Source organism: Pongo pygmaeus, chromosome 8, assembly GCF_028885625.2.
Source record: "Pongo pygmaeus isolate AG05252 chromosome 8, NHGRI_mPonPyg2-v2.0_pri, whole genome shotgun sequence".
Lineage (NCBI taxonomy): Eukaryota > Metazoa > Chordata > Mammalia > Primates > Hominidae > Pongo > Pongo pygmaeus.
The window spans coordinates 99220980-99242741 of record NC_072381.2 but is presented as its reverse complement, the minus strand read 5'-3'; the positions used below and the strand labels follow the sequence as shown (position 1 = coordinate 99242741).

At 41.5% G+C, this 21762-nt stretch overlaps 1 protein-coding gene across 5 annotated transcripts in view; it reads right to left on the bottom strand.

Annotated features, from left to right (window-relative positions):
* Window positions 1-21762, bottom strand: part of PLCE1 (phospholipase C epsilon 1) — a 343931-nt gene that overhangs the window by 222297 nt on the left and 99872 nt on the right. The window contains exon 1 of one of the 5 annotated variants that reach the window (XM_054503198.1): window positions 20270-20623. The exons of the other annotated variants lie outside the window; for them this stretch is intronic. Within the exon in view, the coding sequence (XP_054359173.1) occupies window positions 20270-20551 (282 nt within the window). The 5' untranslated portion in view covers window positions 20552-20623. Of the gene's footprint in view, window positions 1-20269; window positions 20624-21762 lie in introns of those variants that run through there. 5 annotated transcript variants of the gene reach the window in all.

The window sequence follows — 21762 nt, the reverse complement described above, 5'->3', positions numbered from 1 at the left end:
CTATGTCTTTAATATGGTAGAATTTGCTGGTTGCAGAGGCAAAATATTTTATGTAGAATACCTTTCTTATAAGCCTAATGCCATTTTCCATTTATTAAGGCAGTTTAGCTTTACTGTATTTAATTTTATTTTTTGGCCATATTTTCTCCTTTGAGACAGAGTCTCGCTCTGTCACTCAGGCTGGAGTACAGTGGCACAGTCTTGGCTCACTGCAACTTCTGCCTCCCAGGTTCAAGCGATTCTCCTGCCTCAGCCTCCCAAGTAGCTGGAACTATAGGAACGTGCCACCATGCATGGCTAATTTTTGTATTTTTAGTAAAGATGGGGTTTCACCATGTTGGCCAGGCTGGCCTCGAACTTCTAACCTCAAGTGGGTCACATTTTCTTTTTATCTCAGGTATTTATTTAGATTTTGGGGAATGCGATAAATTTGATAAACATCTTAACAGCTATTTATTAAGTCCAGAACATTTTGAAACAAAAATAGGCCAAAAATAATATTTTTTTCATTAACATCTAGATAGTATTCTTATGTTTTAGCAGCTGACTACAGTATAACTGCAAAGCAGAAGTTAAACTCTTACCTTCATCCTGCTCCCAGATTCACAGGGAAACCTACAAGTCTATATAAATCAAAGCAAAGGCCAATATATCTAGATACAAAAACTCAAAAGATTGCAGGAAATGGTAAAAAGAAGTTGGGAATCAGAGGACCTGGGTTTCTGCTTGTCTATATCAACTAGCAAGCCTGCACCTTAGGACAAGTCATTGATATTTCTACATTTCAATTGCAGAAAAGGAAGTCTATCAAATATGAAACGACATATGTGAAGTGCTCTTAAGAGACAAAGTTCTTTTTTAAATGCAGTAACATACAAAGAGGGCTGTTACTGGGTATCACTGTGTATGATGTATTGTGCTTGGTGATGTCACTGCAGGTATAATCAAGGACAGAAAATCAGTATTGATGGGGCGAGCCATGGGACTGGAAGGCAGCAGGCAGATGTCAGGGTCAGGCATTACTGGCTCAGAAGCAGGTATCATAGCGTAAGCCCAAGTCTCTTCCAAGTCACAGGGCTAGGAACCAAGATATCAGCAGGGGAAGCAGGGGGTGGAGGGGGTATAAAAATGACCCAACTATGACCACCAATATTACCATTTACTGAGGCTTCACCACTCAGCAGGCACCCTGAAAAGTGTTTTGTTTGCATTATCTTAGTCAGTCCTCCTAGCAGCCTGATTAGTAGGAGTTGTTACAGAAACACAGATGAAACCATGGGTTAGAAAGAGGTTGAGAGTGCTAGAGAATCTTATGGCTGCAAAATGGGTAAGCAGAGACTTCAACCACTGCCTTCTGACTCACAGCCCAAGGGAAAGACCAGGCAAGAGTAGGGGTGAAGTAAGTAGCTCAGTGACAGCACAGAACCTGTGAGCCAGGACTGAGGCTGAGGCTCCTGGCCTCCCTGACTCTTCCTTCAAAGGCACACAGTAGGCAAGGCACTTGGGGCACTGGCTTCAGGGGAGCTCCCACCGTGCTTGTGATAGGGTGGAATGGGGCTGAGAGGCCTTACCAATGGACTGGGATGTTCTTTCAGAAACAGGAGCAGTTCTTGCTGCTGCACTTGCCTTCTCTCACCTCACCGAGTCCTCACCCCACTGAGGTCAGGGCTGAGCTACAAGGCTGTCAGACTCTAGCTTGTACTATGGGAATTGAGAGAAGCAATGGTGGAGCCTTGGTCCGTGAGTAAAATTTCCTCCCGTTGGTTAGATCCACAGTCCATCCAGCCCATGGCTTGTCTCCAATAGTGGAGTCAAACAACTAATGCAATCGTTTGTAGACTTTAAAAAAAATAAATAAATAACAACTTTTTTTTGTCCCTCACAAAGGAAATCTCATGTAGAAGCCCAGAACTTTCAAGAGATAAGAAGTAGGGAGATTCTGGTTTAAAGAGAGATGACAGAAGCCCCGAATGTCCTGTCTTCTGCTCCCCCAGATACCTTCATGGACTACAGAGCTGTACATATGGTTAGACTCCTTGACCTCAATATGAATGTCTAAAGGCTCCAAGCATCCTAACTCCAATTAGAAATCCAGTAGCAATGTATTACCATGCAGTTGTCTAAAACCTTAAAAAAAAAAAGCTATTTAAGTTGTCCATCTTTTCACACTTTTGGTTACAGAGTCCACTGTTTACTAGCCCCATTTGGAAGTACTACTTACTACCTTTCTCTTGTCCTAAACTCACTCTGCTGTAACTTCAAGGCGTATCTTTGTAGTTTTACACTAGAACTATTTATGACTTCAGAAACTTTGCTCACATCCTCCTCCTGTCTTCCAGAGAGACCATTCCTAATCTGTTTAGTCTGTTCTCACTGGGGGATTAAATGCAATAATGTATGTAAAGCACCAAGCAAGGGGGGTGGCATGAAGGAGGAGTTCAGCAACATCTTGCCTTTATCTTCCTTTTTCTCATCTCCTTCATCATTTAAAAGGCTCTTCTCCAGTTTTGCTTTCCTTTGTAACTCTTTGTTCCTTTCTTAATCACACTCACTGCTGTGCCCTAAATAACGGACACAAAATGGGGTCATCTTTAACAACACAGCCAAATACTGATGCTACAAACATCAACCCAATTGGCACCACATAAAGCGTCACCACTGCCAGGAACAGTCAGAATTCACTCTTCTCTAGGTAGCCTCCGAGACTCCTTGATGTGAATATTGTATCAAAGAAACCACTATGGTTTTATATAACCAAGGAGGTAGAGAGGAGAGGGAAGGAGAAAGGGGTGTGTGGGGAGGAGGGAGACAGAGAGAGAGAGAGAGAGAGAGAGAGAGAAAGAGAGAGAGAGAGAGAGAAAGAAACAGAGACAACATGAGCACCAGTCAGTGAACAAGGAGGATTTGATATTATGGAGCAGCAGGGGAAGAAAAAATACATTCACTGTGCAAAAAGAGGCATAGAGGCATGACAAGCAGAGGATATGAGCTCCCAGAGAGGAGAGGACTGGAACAGTTAAGATGGAAGCATTCAATTCCCGAATTTGTGTGCAGAGGAAAAAGGAATCATGGCAAACTGCAAGACACTATTTGTGGGAGGATAAATTGGCAAACTGCAAGACACTACTTGTGGGAGGACAGCATTTTGGAGGCCATTTATCAGTATCTATCACAGTTTTAAGTGTGTATATCCCAAGACTCAGCAATCACATTTTTTAGGAATCTGAATTACAGAAATATTTAGCATTACACACATAGATATATAAAGATGCTCACTCCAGCATTGTTCCTAAGGGAAAAATCTTGGGAATAGCTGAAGTGTTCATCAACAGGGACTGAAAAAATAAATTATGGTGTGTATCCATACAAGAGTATACTAGGCAACAATGAAAAATAATGAGGCTGTGATATATGTAAGAGATATGTGTAGGAATATTTATGGAAAGATCTCAAAAATATAGTAAATTTAAAAGGCATGTTGTAGTATGTATAATTTTGGTTTTAAAATTATGTAAATATACTAGTTAACATAAGAAAACCATCTGGAAGAATACACATTATCTAAATTCTTTTTGAAGTGGGTGAAAAATCGTTACTTTTTGTGTACTTCCAGACTATTGAAGTTTATAACTAAAAATAAAACAATAGGAAACCTAGCCATGGCATAGTGGCTACATGCATGGGATGTGAAGCCACAATTCCTGAGTTTGAATCCCAGCTCTGCCTCATCTTAAAAGTGTGATCATAGAGAGGTAACTTAACCTGTGGCTCAATTGCCTTATTTGTAAAATGGTGATAATGATAGTACCAACCTTATAGGATTGTTGTGTGAATTAAACGAGTTAACACTCATAAAAAGGCGAAAAAAGTCTTGGCATAAACACTCAATAAGTTGAGTATTTATTGGTAAACAATAAATTTTTACCTTAAAAAAGAGCTATTTGGTTGTTTAATTAGCAGAGGACAGAAGGGAGGAAGTGAGCAAAATGGGAAAAGATTAGTGCCAGATGATAAAGGGCCTTGACCACCAAGCTAAGAAATGGAGATTAATTTCTTTAGTAGGAAATGAGGAGCCTTTCATTCATTCAACACATATTTATTGAGTGCTTTCGGTGTGCCAACATCATTCTAAATGATTGGGATACATGAGTGGGAGTGAATGAAGTGGGCAATGGCAGCATTTTAGAAAAGGACTAAGGTAATCAAGACTACTTTTTGAGAACAATGGGTCTGTGCCTTAAAAGTGTTTTGTGTGTGTGTGTGTGTGTTTGGGGGAGATGATCAGGAAGATGGGGAGGCGCTATCAGTCAATGTATTGTTTGGGTGAGTGGTGATAAGTGCCTAATACACAAAGGGAGTACAGGTCTGAAGCTTGAAGAGATATCTCTGGTCTGAGATAACTGACAGGTGATCCCTGGTGTCTGGGTGTTGACTGAGGCTGGAGGGGTCAGGTGGGGAGGGGTCACCAGATTTTCAGAGTTTACCTCAACACTGTCCAACTCAGTTGGCCTAGAGTCAGGCAACCTGGTTTTAAGCCCATGTTCACCACATTTGACTGGAGGAACCCAGGCAAACTGCACTTCTCTGGGCCTCAGAATCCTTCTATAAAATGAAAGGGTCTCCTCTGATTATTTCCAAGGCCCTCCTTTAGCTCAAACATTCTATCATTTTCACGGCATCACAAAGAGGAGAATGAATGGGGCTTCCTTTCTCGTTTCCAACTGATTATATTCCAGACTCAAAAGAGAAACCAATAAATAAAACATAGGATTCAGATGTGCAGGATAATATATGAGAAGACTGTTTACATTTGCTTCCTTTCTGAGAAAGCACATGTTGAATTTTAAGCCAAATGTATGTGTCAAGGTTTGAAAATAGGTTACTCAAATAATTTCATTCCATATGTGCAGCTGCTGTTCTGAAGTATAAACCACACTCGTCTAGTAAAACCATCATCTGTTCTATAAGGAATATGAACATTCATCTGGCCCTTATTTTTAGAGTGAGAGGTCAAATGCACAAGAGGTGAATTGTAGTTGAGTCCACCGTGCCAGATGCAGATGGGGGAGTGAAGGCCAAATATAAATCGTAATATCTGAATTTGTGGGTATTTAAATTAGATAGCTTAGAAGATCAAAAGAAATAAATCCTGGAATATCAAAGTGGCAAACAGAAGCCGCAAAAGGCCATCATTCATTTGGTTCATTCATTCAACAAATCAGTCTCACAGAATCAATCATCAAAATAAACAGGCTCTGACTCATTTCCCATTGCTTATTGTAGTTAGGTTTCTTTTTCTCCCCAGGGTCATGGAATACATGAACTTCAGGCTTAATCTCTGTGTGAGAAAAACAGCATGAAGATAATCAACTCTATGTCAGAAGAAATTGGCAACACTACTAACCACGAGTAATGCACACCGAAGGCAAGCCACCTGAGCCCTGATCCCACCTGCCACTCTAGCGATGTGACTTTGGGCCAGTTAATTAGCTCCTTTCTGCCTCACTTTCCCCTTCATATTGTGAAGAGGATGTTACTATTTGTACACTGTTTTGAGCAGTGCCTGCTGTACAGTAAGGACCATATATGTGTTTATAAAATAAATCTTAGTTGCTAGAGGCAACACCAGGCAGCTGAGAGTGGCCGCACATTGACTCTCTTAAAGAACACTTCCTCTCTTGCTCATCCTACTCAGCTCATAAAAGTTCCAGGGAAAACCATACATTGGACAAGACAAGGATCAGCTGTTCTTCATTTTTACTTAGGAAGGCTAAGAGGAATTTACACTGAAAAACCTCCTGCAAGGATGGCTGAAATCAAAATGACATTTCCCTTTAAAAAGGAGATAGTTTGTTGGTAGACCTGAAATGAGAATGTCCTGGCCTGGTGCCTACTAGCCTTGCAGTCTGTAATTTCAACCGACCGTTTGCTTGAGTTATTCGAACCCATTTTATTCTTGGCTGTTTTGGTGTGTGAGTTGCACTGTGTGTGCGTGTGCATGCACAAACACAGTGTGGGTAAGGATAGAAGGAGGCAAGATGCTTGAGTTTGGCTCATTTTAGCTCAACACTTAGAGTTGCCTACAGCAAATTTCTTTTTTTTTTTTTTGTTATACTTTAAGTTCTGGGGTACATGTGCAGAACATGCAGTTTTGTTACATAGGTACACACGTGCCATGGTGGTTTGTACAGCAAATTTCTTGAGCCTCAATTACTGAAACTGAAACATGGCACTGATGTTAATCTAAAAGAAGAGAAGGATCTTGACAAATGGTCTTTTGGGTGCTTTTTTTCTGGATCAAGAACTATTATTCAAAGTGGCTGGGATAATCTGTTTTTACAATGATTGCTCTCTTGAAGGCCAGAGGGCTGCTGCCACTCCCCTGGCTTAGATGCTTTCTCAGGGTGTCTGGTAGCATCAGTAATTAACAGCACAAACACTGGAGTCAGGCCCAAGGTTCAAGCCCTAGCTTTGCCACTTACCTTGTAAAAATAAGCCTCAGTTTGCCTATCTGTAAAATGGTGATAATGACAATAACAGTATCTGTCTTATCAGGTGGTTGTGAGGAATAAGTGAGAAGACTCAGAAACTCAGCATGATGCCTGACAGTCAGTGCCTAATAAACAGTAGATTCACAGTAATAGCTGTTCTTGTCCCCAGGTGCCCCAGTGAAATTTTAGGTATATCTATCTTTAGATTGTGATGGACACTTTATTAGCTAGTTTTTATATTGGCTTTTAAAATCTCCAGCAAGAACTCTTTTAAAACATGCCATCTGCCTCCTCCACTGTTTTTCTTCTTTGTATTTTTAAAAAATTTCAAAACAAACCAAACTATTTTAAACTATGCCTGAGTGGTTACCTATTATTCATCAGAAGAGATTCCAGGGCTTTTTGTAGATGGATTTCACATTAGGATGCTTTGGTCAAAGAGCTGCCTGTCCCGTTCTGTCTTCCTGCTGGATAGCCCCTGGGAATGGGTGAGCTTCTCATACTACCCATCGTGGCACCAGGAGGAGGAGCTGGGAGTGCAGCCCAGGGCTGGGGTGTGGAGGATGCAGACAGGATAGCCATGGGAGAGGCGCTGGCACGAGTTCTGGCCTAGGCCTCTCTGATAACCAGCTGTGTGGCCTTGGTCAGGTCACTCAAACACACTGGAATGTATTGTCCTCACGTGTGACATGAGTTGTCTAGCAATGGGCAAAGTCAAGAAGACAATCCACCCAGGAGGCAGAGGGCAGACAAATTGTTCACCTTCACTAGTTATCAACGAAATGCAAAAGGGGACAAAGGTATCATTTTAATATTTATTAAAGTAAAAACTTAAAAACAATAATACTCAATGTTGCTTATGTTTTACATTACCATGAGCACGGCATTGGTACAACTGCTTGGGATTGGAAAACACAACTTAGACTATGTCTCTCTCGTGAAAGAGAAACAGGTACACTTGGGTGTGGTTCCTCATCTCTGCAATTCACTAGTTTCAAGACTCAATGCTTCTGAGGCTCACTGGAATATGGGGTAAAATGGGGATTAAAAACAATGCCCCCTAGACAGGTTTTTGTGAGGTCTGGAAATAATGTAGATAATGGGCATAGCCTAATGCTTGGCATAGAACAGATGCTTATTGTTGCTACTGATGTGACAATGCTGATGCCTGATTCAATGCATCTGGCTCATGTTATAATGCCAAGGAGAAAAAACCCATTTGCCCCCCTTTCTCAGATTCCCTGTCAGAATCTCACTTCTCACTAGGCAGAGCAGAGAGCTGCCCGTCTGCAGCCCCACTCATCCGAGTGGTTCTGACCCATAGCCCCGGAGGTCCCCAGGCAACTCTGGGTACCTGTCCTGGGTACATGTCTCCTATCACATGCCCACCACCACACAAGAGATGCCAGTTCTGCCCAGCCCAGGTGGCATTCACTCAGCTCTACAAATGGCCTTCCGGGCCAGACCCCTTCAGTGCCTCCACAAAGAGCAGGGGTCAACATCCTTCCCGTGCCCACAACCTCTGCCTCCAAAGGCAAGCCAGCCCCTCCAGAGAGCTCAGGCTCTCTGACTCACTCCTGCTGCCACCATCACGCCAGCACGTCTTCCTGTGCCAGCCACTGGCCCTGTATTTACCGACTAGCTCACCCCACCGACAGGAGGTCGCCTATGTCACTTGTTTTCAAATGCCCACTTGCTTCTGAGGGGGGTTTTCTCCTCTTCCTCAGGTTTCTCCTTTGATTCATTTCTTGTTTGTTGGTAACTCAAGCCCAGTGTAGACTAGAATTGCCATAAATTCTTTATCTACTCAATATCAAAGATGTCTCTTCTTAAATGCTTCTTTGAATTATTTCTCAATACCAGGTTCTGTCTCTGTTTCCATTTTGCAACCTAATAAGGACTGAAATCTGTTTTCAGTATTACTTGATTTTTTTTTCCTCAGCTTTAAAAATATTTTCAGAGAGCCAAAGAGCTGAGGAACTGAAAGGACTTCACTGAGTCCTCATTTCATTCATGAGAACACCGAAGCCCTGAGGGGTGAGCCATGTGCTGTGCACACGGGTGAGGTGCGCAGGTGAGAGACTGCTAGGAAGTACCCTTCTAGCACCTTGCTGTCTCATGCCCCATTTCCTCATAAGCCTCACGCTGCCTCGGCAGGACTTCTGACAAACAATGACCATATTTCCTCTGTGGAGAGCTCTGAGGGGCCTGTGGATCTGCAGAAATAGCTCCCCACAGGGGTCCCAAACCCATCATGGACTCACTCCTCTCTCTCACTTCTAGGCTTCTGCAAATGCTGTTCCCTCTTTGTGGTAACTACAGCTAAGTCACACTCCATCTCTAAATGCTTCCTGGAGGAAGCCCCATCTGAGCCTCCAATTCCAGACAAGGAACCCTCCCCTGTGGCCCCTGCAGAAACTTGTATGCCCTCCCGAGCTAGTATTGCTCACGTCTTCCAACAGGCCATTCCTGTTGCATCCATCTTCCATAGTGGTCTGCACACAGTATGAGGAAGAGCAGACACAATTAACTCACACCAAAGTGTTAGTGACTTGAAAATCTCTCTTACCTGCAGGAGGATGCAGGGAAGAACCAAGAGAAGTCAAGAACTGAAGTTCTTCCATTCCCACCTCTGCATCACCTTCCCTGCTTTCTCCTTCCCCAGAAGAGTCTCAGTCAACATCCCAAAGACCAATGATTTCATTGTTTTACACCAAATATCCCTCCTCTAAATTTTTCAAGAAATTGGGAATAAACTTCTTACGCAAGAAAATTTGGGGAGCAAAAGCAAGTAACCACCCTAGATGAGCACATCCAACCTCTCTCTTCTTGATTCTCACATGTATTACCCAGGGTCCTATTTCTGCAGAAAGGAGGGAACCCTTGAGAACATTTTCACTATGTCACTTTAGCAGCCTAATCCTGTGGTATCCCTGAGTTAGGGAGGGTGAGGGGGTGGTGAAGACTGCAACCCCAATAGAAGCAGGGAAGGTGACAGAGAGGTGGGAATGGAAGGACTTCAGTTCTTGACTTCTCTTGGTTTCTGCCCTGGGTCCTTCCGGCACTATCTTTCCCTATAATATTTCATCTAATTCCCCAAACATCCCTGGATAGCCTATATCATAAAGTCCTTTATGATCTCTGTTTTACCTGGAAAGAAAATGAGATGCAAAGAAGTTTAGTAACTTGCTGAGACCACAGGACCAGACAGAGCTTGTGCTGAGACCCACCCAGAGCACCAGGCTCTTCATCACAGCCTCTTTTTGTAATTTCCCACACAGTCTTCTTAATGGCGTCAGGGGTGCACATGTGTGTTCTCCCTGACCATTAAACCCTCACTGGCATTAACTGGACAAATAGGAAGTTTAAAGAGGGTATTTAACACCCCATTCATCTAGTCTCCCTGCTTGAGCTGCTCCCCCATCTTAGAATGTGCTTTTATCTCCTGTGATAACCAAAGACCCACTGGATCCTCCCTGCCCACTCTCTCACCATAAGGGCCTCAGTGCAAGTTAATGTCTCCATTTTCCATATTCCTATTATGTTTATAGATGGTTCTGTACAATTTCATGTTTTACAGACTTGTTCAACCATTGATATAATAACAACCATGAAAACAAATACTTTTGAGCATTTGTTATCTGTTGAGTACCTTTTGTCTTATTTAATTTCCATGATAATTCCATAAAGTTGATATGACAGCTCCCTCCTTATAAACAAGAATACTGAACCTTGACATATGTGTTTGAGAGAAATAATATATTTTGGCAGTTTAAAGTTTGAGCTTTGACTTTGTCTGGGTTTAAATCCTAATTCACTAAGTAGGTAAATGTACACAAACTGCTTCTCTAAGCCTCAGTTTTGTGATCTGTAAAACAGGGTTGCTGAGAGACCTAAAATGAGGTAATGTGTATGAAGTACTGAGCACAGGACTGGCATGGAGTAAAGTGCCCATTGACTGCAGGCACTTAATATCAGAAGGAAGCAGCGTTTAAAGTCTAACTCCAGGGCCCATGCTGCCTGCTTTTCACATAATCCTGAAGTAGGCAGAGTTTTTCCTCGCTATTTTAAAGAAGAGGAATTAGGTTCAGAAATATAAAGTGACTTGTTCACCAACACCCAGCTGTTAAGAGTCAAGGTTGGGGTTTGAGCCAAGTGTAGCTTTACTTTACTTCCCAACACTGAGCTGCCTGTGTTAATCTGTTAGTTTCATGCAATCTTCTTTCTTCCAAATTCGTGATAAGCTCCTTGGAGCCAAGCAAAGGCACTTCCACTTTGCCTGCATTTCCCAGATGGCCTGGCACGGCCTTGCACGTGCTGTGCTCTCAATATACCTCTAGTAAAGAAAATACTTGCTGCCCTTGCACAGCCTGGCACTCAGCACCCTAGAACCACGAGCAGTATCAGCTATGGAGGACTGAGAATCCTAAAACAGAAGGAATACAAGATAGGTCATTGCAGAATTACCTAACAATTTTATGCCTGTTGTACTCATAAGAAGTAAGCCTCAAACAGTAACTCAAGGTGTTCCAAAGAAAGCTGAATGTCGTACAGGTCCATAGCCACAGATTCTTCAGTAAGTAAAGAGTGTATATAAAGAGAGAATAAAAAGAGATAATCTATTAGAGATGAAAAGATTCACAAGACATATCAGTCAAATGCAATATTTGGACCTCATCTGATTCCTGTTCCAAAAACCAAATATTAAAAGCCATTTGAAAGACAACCAGGGAAGTCTGACTATAGGCTTGTCACTAAATCATAATTTGGAAATATTTATTTAGGTATGATAATATTGCAGTTCTTTTTTTATGAAGTCTCTATTTATTAAAAATATACTATTAAATATTTATGCATGAAGTGATATAAAATCTAGGATTTAAATACTCCAGCAAGGTAGAGGGGAAATACTCCTGAGGGGAGTTTGATAAAACAATATTGGCAATGTTTATAAATGTTGAAGCTAGGTGATGTGTAAAGAGGGGGTCATTATACTATTCTCTGTATTTCTGTGTTTGTTTACAATTTTACACAATAAGAAGTTTTTGTTAAAAAAGGAAGGAGTGGTGAATCCCCAGCAATCTTCCGTTTTGTTCTGCAACTACTTGTCTTCCACAAGAGTTCAGTCTCCTTGACGACATGAAAAGTCATTCTCTTCCTAAGGGTCCTAAATGTACTTATCCAAGTGAGGGCTAAGCAGCTGTTGTGAGGACAGCTCACCTGGACCATTCTCCGGTCCCTTCCGAATCAGGCTGCTTCAAAATGACCTTGTCACCTTCCCCAAATATCCACACTGTCTCCATAATCTCATCTCTATTGCCTGTCTGCTGCTGTAGGTCAGAAACCTCAGCACCACCTTTGTCTCTTTCCTCTCCTTCAACCCCTAGGCCAGGCAGCCAATGCTACTTTGGAGCATGACTCAGATGACACCTTTCCTCTCCATTCTGACTGCCCCAGCTCTGGCTAAAGGCTCAGCACCACGTACTTGGACGATGGCAGCAGGCTCCTGCTGGGTTCCCTTATTTTGACATTTTTCCTTTCTGTGCAAATAGCTGAACTTTCCAAAATGCTAGACCACCAAGCTTAATGCTTTTACTTGGAATCACCCATTTTGAAACCCATTTGTTACATCCCTGTCTCAAATAGGCCTCTCAGGAGTTCTCATGGTTAAGCTCCACCTTACTACCTTTCATAGCTCACTGGATACCTTCCTTAATCATTTCAGAATAAGTCTGGTCACAGCTAGACTGGAAGCTCAAAGGGAAGGAGGCTTGTCTGTCTACTCTACATCCTGGCACTTAGCATCATGCTTGGCACACTGTTGTGGGTGCACAGTAAATATTGGTTGAATAAAGGAATATATTTATTAATGAATAAATTCTGTGAAAAAAAAATCATTTTTTTCCCCTTGATGTGTGCCTGTGTGGTGCTTTCTTCAGCACAGGTCCTAATCTTTTCAACACAGCATACCTCCAGTCCATGATGACCAAATGTTTAAGGGCCTCTGGAGGGAGACATAATCTCCCTACAAAGATAATTTTCAAGTAAAATCTAAATAAAAGATATTCTAGGGTTTCCCTTCTCCCACATACACAGTGTAAACAAACCTCTATTTATAGGTCGACTTAGCCTTAGCTTTAGCTTTAGCTATTTATAGGTCGACTTAGACTTAGCCTTAGCTTTAGCTCTGACTACACATGAACTTGGTCTACCCATCCATGTCTCTGGTCCTCAGTTTCATCATCAGTTAAAGGAGAGGGATAGTTGGGTAATCAGTGTGATCCTTTCAGTTATAACCTTCTTGGTACTTTCTTTCATAGAAGCCACAATGCCTTGTGCCCAAAATGTCATTATTACCTAAGTATAGAAAGTTTCCCTTTATTACAGGTTCCAATTGCTAGCCTCATGTGGAAGTCAGACTCGCTGATATGAACGTTTCTCTCTAGAACTCACCTTCTTATGGAGTCACCTTCATCCCTTTGCTCAGCAAACATGTCTCTCCTATAAGCCAATTCAATGAGGAATTTTCCCCTTTATTGTTGACACAGTATCTCTTTAAGACGGTAAGTTGTGCATCTTTTCAGTCTGTCTTCATAACCATTATGTGATTTCATGCCCAGTGCAATCAGTTGAGACAATCAGGTAGGGTTTATGGTTGGTGACATGGTTTGGTTGTGTCCCCACTCAAATCTCATCTTGAACTGTAATTCCTATAATCCCCACGTCGTGGGAGGGACCTGGTGGGAGGTAATTGAATCAGGGGGGCAGTCACCCTCATGCTGTTCTCATGATAGTGAGTGATTTCTCATGAAATCTGATGGTTTTATAAGGGGCTTTTCCCCCTTTTGCTTGGTACTTCTCCTTGCTGCCACCAGGTGAAGGACATGATTGCTTCCTCTTCTGCTGTGATTAAGTTTCATGAGGACTTCCCAGCCCTTCAGAACTGTGAGTCAATTAAATCTCTTTCCTTTATAAATTACCCAGTCTTCAGTATGTCTTTATTAGCAGGTTGAGAATGGACTAATAAAGCTGGTTTATCATTTTGCAAAAGAGTCTGTTGGATAAGCAACAGATTTACTTGTTGCTTGGTCTTGAGTGTGTTAGCAAGTGGAAGGTAGAGGTACCTAGTCTCCATATTTTTTAAATCCTGATTCTGGAATCTTTAACATCATTCCATACTGCCCTGGTAACAGGCAGTGGGACAGCTGTGAGGGTAAGGAGAACCGGGGTCCTTGCTTTTGAAGCCATCTCAGCAATCTGGGAATGGGCAGCGAAGTGATGGCCCAAATAAGGATGTATGTAGATCACAAGAAGCCCCCAACAACAGCTGAAGATGACAGCCTCCCTCAAGTCCAGATCTGCCTTGTAGCCTGAAGACCCCTGATGATATTGTCCTAATGGCCTGGGAGCTGGGCCACAAAAAGGCCCACTGGCCTGGATAGTTCCTCCAGAACACAGAAGTAGAAGGAACGTGAGCTTCAGGGTCTGACAAAGGGCTCAAATCCCACTTGTACCCCTTAATAGCTGTATAAAATCAGGCCTGGTCCTCATCTGTAAAGTGAGGAAGGCACCACCCATTAAGGGTTTTCTGGGAGTATTAAGGGAAATAGCTTACTTGAAGTGGCTAATATGGTGCTAGGCTTAGCAATTTTCTTATCCCCTACCTTTTAGTGCCTCTCTCTCCTCTCCCATGCGGCCCCATGGCTGGTAACACACAGCAAGTGCTCAATGTCAATCACTGTTGTTAAGAAATTTCCAGCCTGGGCAACATAATGAAACCTCATTTCTACAAAAATTAGCCAGGCGCAGTGGTGCATGCCTGTAGTCCCTGCCACTCAGGAGGCTGAGGTGGGAGGATTGCTTGAACCCGGGAGGCGGAGGTTACAGTGAACCAAGATTGTGCCACTGCACTCCAGCCTGGGTGGCAGAGAGAGATCCTGTCTCAAAACCAAAACCAAAGGAAAACAATAGAAAGAAAGAGAGAGAGAGAGAGACAGAGAAAGAGAGAGAGAGAGAAAGAAAGGAAGGAAGGAAGGAAGGAAGGAAGGAAAAGAAAGAAAGAAAGAAAGAGAAAGAAAGAAAGAGAGAGAGAAAGAAAGAAAGAAAGAAAGAAAGAAAGAAAGAAAGAAAGAAAAAGAAATTGAAGGGCCCCTGAGGGACAAGGGGATCAAGGAGCCAATAGGAAAAGGCATGCTGCAGAGGGGATCCTACCATGTGAAGACACAAAGTGCATCTTTCTTGAATGTGCCTGTCATTGCATGAGTCCCGAGGCTGACCCAGCATGTGGCCAATGGGCCTTTGCTGGCAGAAATACAGACCTGTCTCTCTCTAGAAAGGAGCCAGGTATACAGCAAATAGAGGGAAAAGGGAGGTATTTTAAGGATGATTACAATGTATTCTTTGCTAAACAGTTGCCAAAACGGTCTGCAGCTACCAGCAGCTGGAAACAGTTTGTGGAGTAGCCATGTAAGAAAATAAGTTTTTTTGCTAATAAGTTTTTAATCTTGGTCAAATGAACTTAGATTTAGCTAATCAAAAATAGGCATTGGAGCCGAAAGGGGCAGTTAATTTAGTGAGAATTCTACTTCTATGGAATTAGATACCAATTTCCTCCCCTTTTGCACCAGAGACCACTGAACCTAAGGATCTCTAAGCCAACATCACTCCTCATCTAGTGGCAGCTATGCACATGAGCACAGCCTCCGAAAGCATGCTGTCAGATGCTGGCTGTGAAACTCTGGCCCTTGGTGATTGATAAGGCTGGCACCAAAAGGAGCGTCCACCACTGGTAAGAGTAGCTACCCATGGCTGACCCAGGGCTTCCTCCCTCTGGTCTCCAGGTCTAGCCGTTCCCTTCCTTGACTGTCCTCTTCCAACTTTCACGTGAGGGCTACTCACCCTGCAGATGTCTTGTAGGATATGACTTCCTCTAGGCAGTCTCCCTTCACCTCCAGGTCTGCATTAGGAAGCCCTGCTATGAACTCCCATAACGGCCTATTCTTTCTCCATTCATGCACCTATCATACTCTCCCACAGTGGTAGCCAAACAGAGGCAATTTTGCCTCTAGGAAATAATTGGATGTCAACCTAGTGTCCAGGTTGAGAAACTCTGCTCTACTGTAATTGTTTACTGGTTTCTCTCTATCACGGTGGCTGTCTTGTTCATATTTGTATCCCCCGTACAATGCCTGGTACATTCTAGGAGCTCAAAAGAAATACTGATTAAATGACTGAATGACCTTCATCTCCACTCCACATCTCTGGTTTACTGCTAGCTTTTGACCCTGACAAACCCTGTACTTGGCTCTCTGTCTTACCCAGCACAAATTCTGTCTTCCCAGACCACCATCACTATTCTACTCTGTGACACAGAGTGCAGGTCATGGGTGATAGAAAACTAGGGCCACCTGCAGTAAAGCAGAGAACAGAGCACCTGGGCTGCAGACCTAGGCGGAGTCAAGACCACAAGAAATGGAAGAAGGCCTGAGATAAATGAGAGCAGGGCCAGACCACCAGACAAATTGGGCAGTGGGACTGTGCAGCTAGGAACTCAAAATCTGATTAGTTTTCAAATCCTTCACATGGCATTTATTTAATTAATGGACACTGACTGTCTGTTTCTGAGGCTGCACGATTCTTTTCCCCCTTTAGTGAAGTAACATTGTGTGATGAATACTTTCTTGCAACTGAGTCACTGCCTATTTGTTTCTTTGTGCTTTTGCTACTGAGTCCACATGAATTATGATAAGCTTATTTTACATGATTGTAAGGGGCTGGTAATTCTCAGCAATTTCAAGAATGAAACGTTCACAAAGACTTTCAAAACAGTGACGTGACATGGTTTGGGAATTCAAAATCACAGTTATTGAAAACACTATTTGATTTATTATATTTTACATTTTACATACATATTATAATTTATGTTTAAATAATGTACTACAGGGAGATGGAGCTGGGCAATTTTACCAGGCAACCAAGGTTTAGGGGGCTGCTAGACTTTCGAAAGTAAAAATGAGTTGCTTTTAACAACAACCCCATGATTTCACCCTTGAATTCCTTTAGAACTCTTGGATGAAGGCCAACCTGTCCCTGTGATTTATCCATATCCAGTTTGTCAACTCAGTCTAGAACATTCTGTTCATTTACTACTTTTTGATCTAGTACCTCTGCTTCTAAAGATGATTTTGATATATTTTTCTGAAAAGACCAAGGCAATAATTTATTGTGTCTGCTGGCTCCCTTTTCTATCGCCCAAGGAGTATTCTGAGCATCTGCAAAGGTTCTGCTGGATCTTTGCCTGGTTCCTTCACTTTGATTCCTATAAAAGTCTCTCTTATATTTGCTTTAATGTCAGTTTCTCATAGAATGCTCCTTAAATTATGTGTGAACCTTTTTACTGAGCTTTCTAGGTGGGTTTCTCTGGTTTTCCAACTGAACTTCCTATTTTTTTCAAAGATGTCTCTTCCTTATGAAGTCTCTTCCTTATCTTTGCCTCGCTCCTTCACTTCGATTCCTATAAAAGTCTCTCTTATTTTTGCTTTAATGTCAGTTTCTTATAGAATGCTCCTTAAATTATGTGAACTTTTTTACTGGGTTTTCTAGGTAGGTTTCTCTGGTTTTCCAACTGAACTTCCTATTTTTTCAAAGATGTCCCTTCCTTATGAAGGAATATGCTCTCCCTTGAGCAATTCTCTTTGCACTGTATCTGTAAATAATAATTATGATCCCAAGCTCCAGAGCTATAAGGGCAAAATAAATTAAGGAACATAAAGGATTTCACACAATACCTGCCACAAAGAAAGTGTTTAGCGTCGGTTGTTTATTCTTACTTTATTGGACAAAGAAGGTGGGGTAGGGAAAAAAACCTAGTTCTTCTCACCCGTGCCTCTCAAAATGATTTTTTGAATCTTGTCATATTTTGTGTTTCTGAAAAGGTGTTTGGTAGTTAACCTTTTAAAAAAATTCATTGACAAGATCCTTCAGGTTTATTATTTTTCATAATTACTATTCATGCTTTTAAAATTCTTGTCAGGTATACATTATCTTGGTTTTCTGTTCCTTGCGTCAGACTGTTAATCTTACATTTCTTACATTTCTTAGGGTTATTAAATTACAGTGGCTCACACACAGACACCTCCCTGCACCTTCTACGGTATTTCTTTTTCTTTTCTGCTATAAAATCATTAGCACAGGAAATGATCATTTGTCCTAGTTCATTCCAGGGAGGTATTTTGCCAATCTACAAGTGAATAAACACTCTCATTATTGCTAATTGGCCTGATTTTTTTTTAGCTTGGCCAGTCCTATTCCAGTTTCCAGCTCAATCTCATTATCCTTGTCAGGTGGCCCATAACCCCCTTCTATTGCTATATTTTCCATTAACTATTGACTATTTCCCTATTTCCACCCACTGGGCCTCTCCTGATGGCATTTTTATGCTGAAGCTCCTTGGATTTCTTCACTACTCTAATACTCTGTTTCATGACCCTGGCTTCTTACTCTTCATTGCCAACTATCTCAAGAGCATTTTCAATTCCTAAGAAACTCAACAGTCTTTTTTTTTTTTTTTTTTAATATCCCTGTCTCCTGCTGTCACTAGAATCCTCAAATTCCACGTCTCTTAGGTACTATAGACTATAGTTATATAATGAACTATAGTTATCTTTCTCTCCGCTCTCAATCTACTCCTCACACCCCAAAGAGCCTCAGAAACTGTGTTGTAACCAACTCTGCAGGTGTTGCTTATGCATACGAAAGTTTGAAAAGCACAGATCTAAAGCACTGTTTACTGCTGAGGAAAGAACTGAGTGTTAAGATGCCACAGAGGAGGCTTTTCATTGTTTACCCTTTTTGTACTGTTTGAATTTTTTTCAACCATGCACATGTCTTACCATTTTAATAGAAATAAAAAGAGCAAACAAGTAAAACCTTCATCAAGATCACATTAAGAAGGAAAAGATAATCCATGGCAACTGTTCCTAGATGTTCCTGGAAATTGTTCCTCAATTGTTTACCTGAACAATTTTCCCTCTCTCCAAAATGACAGATAAGGAGAAAAAAGACAGAATGAGGATAATGTAATACACTGACAAAAAATTATATTTTGTTTTGGTCTTCTGAAAACACTTGAGGAAAAGCATTTGTAACAATAGCTTGTCTAGATTCCTCAAAAATAGAATGGACACAGCACAATCAAGAGTCTGCATGTTTTAACTCTTGGAATGATTTTCTTTTCCTAAAGATTACAGCTACTCTCACACCTTCTCAAATTGAGGCTCAAGCCAACCTTACTATTAGCCATCCCACTAAAAGAAAATACAATGGTTAAAATGCTAGATTAAAGTAATACAAAACGCAAGAGACTGCTGCCGGTCTGTTTCCAAAAAGAAAAACAGGACGACATAGACTGAAAGGGCTTACCGAACAAAAACAAGAAGAACCACTGGGTGCATAGACCTCGTCTCACTCAACCAAAGCTGGAGAGTCACAGTCCCCTACATCTAATGAAAACATTTGATTTCCAATAAATTAAAGCGATCAGGAGTCCCTGCATCTATCTATCTACCACAACGACCACAGACATTCACTTCTATCAAGACACCCCGCACCTTCCATAAGGAAGGAGAGATGCCAAATGCCCCCTTCCCACACTACTTTGGATAGGAGAAATGAGCCTGCGTCAGGACACTGACACAATTTCTCATGTTATTTTTCTGAGGATTGTTATCCATCTCTCAGGGTTGTAGAAGGAATGAACACTTAATTGAAATTTTTAACCCTAATACTCATAAAACATCATATGCTCTTGAAAAGGATTATGGAAATTCGAAGATAGAATTATGTGAGCCATTTCAAGAGTAGTCTTCATAGCTTGAATTCCTTAAACACAGTACTTTGGGATGAAGTTAGCCAAATACAGAGAAACAAAACAGTTTTCAAGTTTTATTCTGGGTTATTTTTAACTCCATTTTTTTTTTAAGAAAAGAAACAGAATTTGGAATTGAGTTGGTGGTGCACAGAAAACTATTCCTTTCAATGACCTCTTCTTCAGCTAATCTTATCAAAGGTCTAATATCCTTTTAATGTTTATAAGTAAATGACCACTCAGACAAACTGCATTACCTTTCCCACAAACTATGGACATTTACACTGAAAATTTTTTAAAAAGCATATTTGAAACACCAAAAAACATGTAGTTCATTTTAATCAGGGATGCTATCAAATGTCTGCATTTAACTCCTGAGTATAGTTTTTTCCTCTTAGAAAAAAAACTATAACTACTTCAGGATATTCCTTACTAGTATTATAATCACAAAAGCCAAAAGGTAAAAAAGAAAGCAACAAACCAAATCTGCAAAAAGAAGAACAACTTATTCAAAAGCGAGTATCCGGAAGAATATAATGAGTGAGAAGTTTTCATCACATTAAATGTTGATACATAATATACCATAGGCCATTGCAAAAGGAATGAAAACAAACATCTAATAAACTCTCAGGATACCTATCGAGATCTTGTAGATTAACATGCAAAAAAATATCTCAAAGCTGAATTGCACAGCAAGAAAAATAATTTGTATCTCTATAGTTAAACATTTTAGGTTAAAACGTTTTAGAAACTTTCTTAACAAGGAAAGAAACTTCTCTGATCCTCTTTGTAAAATGTCTCAGAGGAATTGTATTTTGGCTAACACTGCACAATGGTGCTAGTAAAGAAACAGTCCCCAGGATTCCATGCATTAAGAACACTGGGGGATTTCTTAGACAACAAGAACCCTTACCTGGTCTTCTTTAAGCCTCCAGCATCCACATCCATCCTTTAACAAGGTAAAATTGGGTACCTCAGAGAGCGAGAAGAGCCAACCAACCTTCAAGGCAGCTGAGAGCGTGCAAAGCCACAGCTGACAGCCTGCTTCCCTCTCCTGGGGCTCTCTGCCTAAGAGGCTGCACAGAAACCAAGCCTGGTGCCAAATCTTAATCCCTTTGCAGAATCTCACATGGAGCTGCCTCACCTCTTCCATTCCTGCAAAGTCTCTTCCTGCTGCACTTCCTTCTGAAACCATTAATCACCACAACGACCCACTGAATGAAGCCCAATCTCAAATCATAGTGAAAAATCCTGCAACGTGCAGGGTGATGAGTGTTTACATTAGCTGAAATGAAATGATGTAATACCCAGAATCGAGGGAGGGCTGCGATCCAGAGTCAGGGCATTGCAAAAACCTCTGTGAAATATAACTTTTCTACATTACAAAAAAATGTCCTTGGGTTTTAGTAATCTGGCTTCTGTAAATTTAGGATTACTTGGATTTTTCTGATCTCATCAATTTGTTTTCCAAATAGAAATTCAGAACTTCCCAATTACTCATTGTTTAAGTCAAGTTTTAAAAAAAGGGTAGCAAATAGAACCCAAAGTGTATACGTGTGCAAAGAACCCAATATCAAGGGAATAACAATAGAAGAAGGCAGCCATCCAGGCATGTGGGCACCTGCCATGCTGCAGAATAGCAGAGCTTCCCAAGGGTCTAAGTGCCTTCAAAGTAAAGACAACTCCTAAGAAAGACAGTATTTGTTTAAGCCAGTGGTCAATTTTTCTTCCTATAACTGATAATGAACAAGAAAACTCAGGAGTTCCTAGCCCTATTATTGATGGGCAACTGCTATTGATTACTTTAGGATCTTGTGGTCCACGGTTGGGGTGAAACAGGAGATGTGAGAGGTCATGTTTGTGAAGGGAGGGGTAAAAGTCTGTCAACAGCACCTGCTTGGAAGAGAGACCAGGTAAGGCTTCAATGCAGATTAGAGGTTAGCTTGAGACTAGCGGAGACGCCAGAGGCAGAATATTTGGTTTGGATGTATTACTGATCGTAACAGTAAATTTTAAGAAGTGTTTATCCTGTGCCAGGCAATGTGTAAGCACTTTCATGCATTATCTCATTTAACCCTCACAACAACCCTATGGGGTGGATTCCATTATTGTTCCTATGCTACAGGTGAAGAAGGTGAAGCTCAGAGAGGTCAAGTAGTGGTAAGCTGGTAAGTAATGGTAGCAGGTTTGTCGGCATGCTTCCTAACCACCAGTTTGTATTGCTTATGCCAGCTTTGTGAGCTACACAACCACAGCATGCTCAACACTCTGTAGAGGGACAAAGTGTTGCTGCAAAAGGGTGTGCAAAGCATGTGCTGTGGCTCCCCAAGGGCATATCCTAAATTCTTGGCTACCATTGTCCAGAAGTGCCAGTATCCAGAGCTCCTGGCCTAAATGCAAGGCCCT